This window comes from Myxine glutinosa, chromosome 14 (genome assembly GCF_964187855.1).
Source record: "Myxine glutinosa chromosome 14, kmMyxGlut1.1, whole genome shotgun sequence".
Lineage (NCBI taxonomy): Eukaryota > Metazoa > Chordata > Myxini > Myxiniformes > Myxinidae > Myxine > Myxine glutinosa.
In genome coordinates this window covers 41,631,793-41,633,573 of record NC_136274.1, presented here as the reverse complement: position 1 = coordinate 41,633,573, position 1,781 = coordinate 41,631,793, and the positions used below count along the sequence as shown (strand labels likewise).

Sequence of the window (1,781 nt, the reverse complement as noted above, 5' to 3'; positions counted from 1 at the left end):
ATGTATAATATAATATATAATTATAGTAATTGTACAATTATTTGTTTTTATTAGCGATACGATTTTAAGTATTCGAATATTCGATCAGGCAAGTATTCGAACTCAGGAAGTGCATGCCATAGTTTTTATGTGTATTATGAAATTGGCTATTTTTTATATTTTCAGAATCACAAAACCAGGAAGCCTAAGACCAAGATGGCCAGGTCCCTCACGAAGGAAGAAGAGGATGAGGTTATTGAGTGGCTGCAGTCGAACCGATTCCTTTACGACAAGTCCAGTTTCGAGTTTAAGAACCGTCAGAAGAAGGAGCGCGCCTGGCTGGAGATGGATCAGAAGATGCGGATGAACCCTGGCGACCTCTACAGATGGTATACTTTGTTGAGGACCCAGTACGTGAAGGAGGTGAAGAAGAAGGAAACTAAAACACAATCCGGCGCCGGTGCTGTAGATGACATCATGACGCCTAGAATCACCTGGTTGTTGGAGAAGTTTGAGTTCGTCAAGCAGTATGTCTGTCAAGCCAGGGCCACCAGAGGGTCGAAGATTCATAGACCTGACCAGCACTCTGACTGCAGTGAGTCATCAGTGACACCCCAGACTACCCTTGAGGGTACATCACAGTCGGCGACAACATCAACGACAACAGCCTCCATCTCCGACTGCCTCGACAAAGTCTCGCAGCAGCTGGCAGAGCTGAAGAATGACATAGAGAAGACCTGCGACTTCCTCGGCATGCTCATGGCGAAGATGACCCCTCCCTGTCTGGAGGATTTCACCCATGAAGCCACCTGCAAGGCGATGGAGTATGTGAAACAGTCCAACCTGGAACGTCGTCAAGCGCAGCAACCACCGCAAGTCACCTTTTTGCAGCCACCACAGCCTCCGCAATTGCAGCAAGCCAGCCAGCCACTAGCACCGCAGTACGCCCTGGCAGTACGCAACCTGGCAGCATCCAACCCACCTGCTAATGTCCTGCAATACCCGTGGACAGAGTGTCAACCGGCCAACCTGCAACCCGTCCTGCCGGATCAGCTGCAACCCACTGCCTACTCCACCCCTGTCCACAGTGGAACCCAGGCACGCACCACTACAACTACAACTTCGACGGATACTGCAGCAGCCTTGACCGGTGCTTTTCAGACACTGAACCCCAACACTTCCTTCAACTCGTCCTTCAACTTGAGTGACTATATTCCTGCTATGCCCAAGACGCCGACTACTGACGCCCAGTGAAGACTTAGTAAATGAACAGTGTAATATTGAAAGTAAAATGTATTGTAACTTGTGTAACTTTGTAAAATGTTTTGAATATTATAAATAAAGAAATAAAGTTGAAAACAAGAAAATAGATATTTCGTTTTATTTGTTTTTATTTTAATTTTTACAATAGTCACATTTACATTTTCAATTATTATTAATAATACAATCAATTACAAATTAAAATACAGTACAACAAGTCCCTTTAAGTCAAATCAAATCATGTTCTCCTGCCATTCCACAGCCCCTGCCTCGGAGTTTAAGTACTCTTTAAGATAGTTCCTTTGTGTGGTACCAGCAGCGTTGCCAACATTTCTCTGATAACCTGCCACTCCGTCAACAAGTTGCATACCCTGTCTCCATTGTCCTGGAACTAGGTTGTGACTGTTGTCTTCTTCATCAACTAAATGGTGTAGTGCAGCAGGCTGTCTGATCCTTAGTAAGTTGTGGAGGGTAGTACAGGCCAAGACAATGGAATCTACTGTTTCTGGTACTTGTTGCATAGCTCCAAGCAGAATCTGGAA

The 1,781-nt window shown here is 45.3% G+C and overlaps 1 protein-coding gene across 1 annotated transcript in view; it reads left to right on the top strand.

The window, feature by feature from the left end:
* The window catches only part of LOC137439743 (uncharacterized), a 2,013-nt gene extending 671 nt beyond the window's left edge, over window positions 1-1,342 (top strand). Inside the window, exon 2 of the mRNA XM_068135797.2 lies at window positions 166-1,342. Within this exon, the coding sequence (XP_067991898.2) occupies window positions 166-1,233 (1,068 nt within the window). The 3' untranslated portion in view covers window positions 1,234-1,342. The remainder of the gene's footprint in view (window positions 1-165) is intronic.
* The last annotated feature ends 439 nt before the right edge of the window (window positions 1,343-1,781 follow it).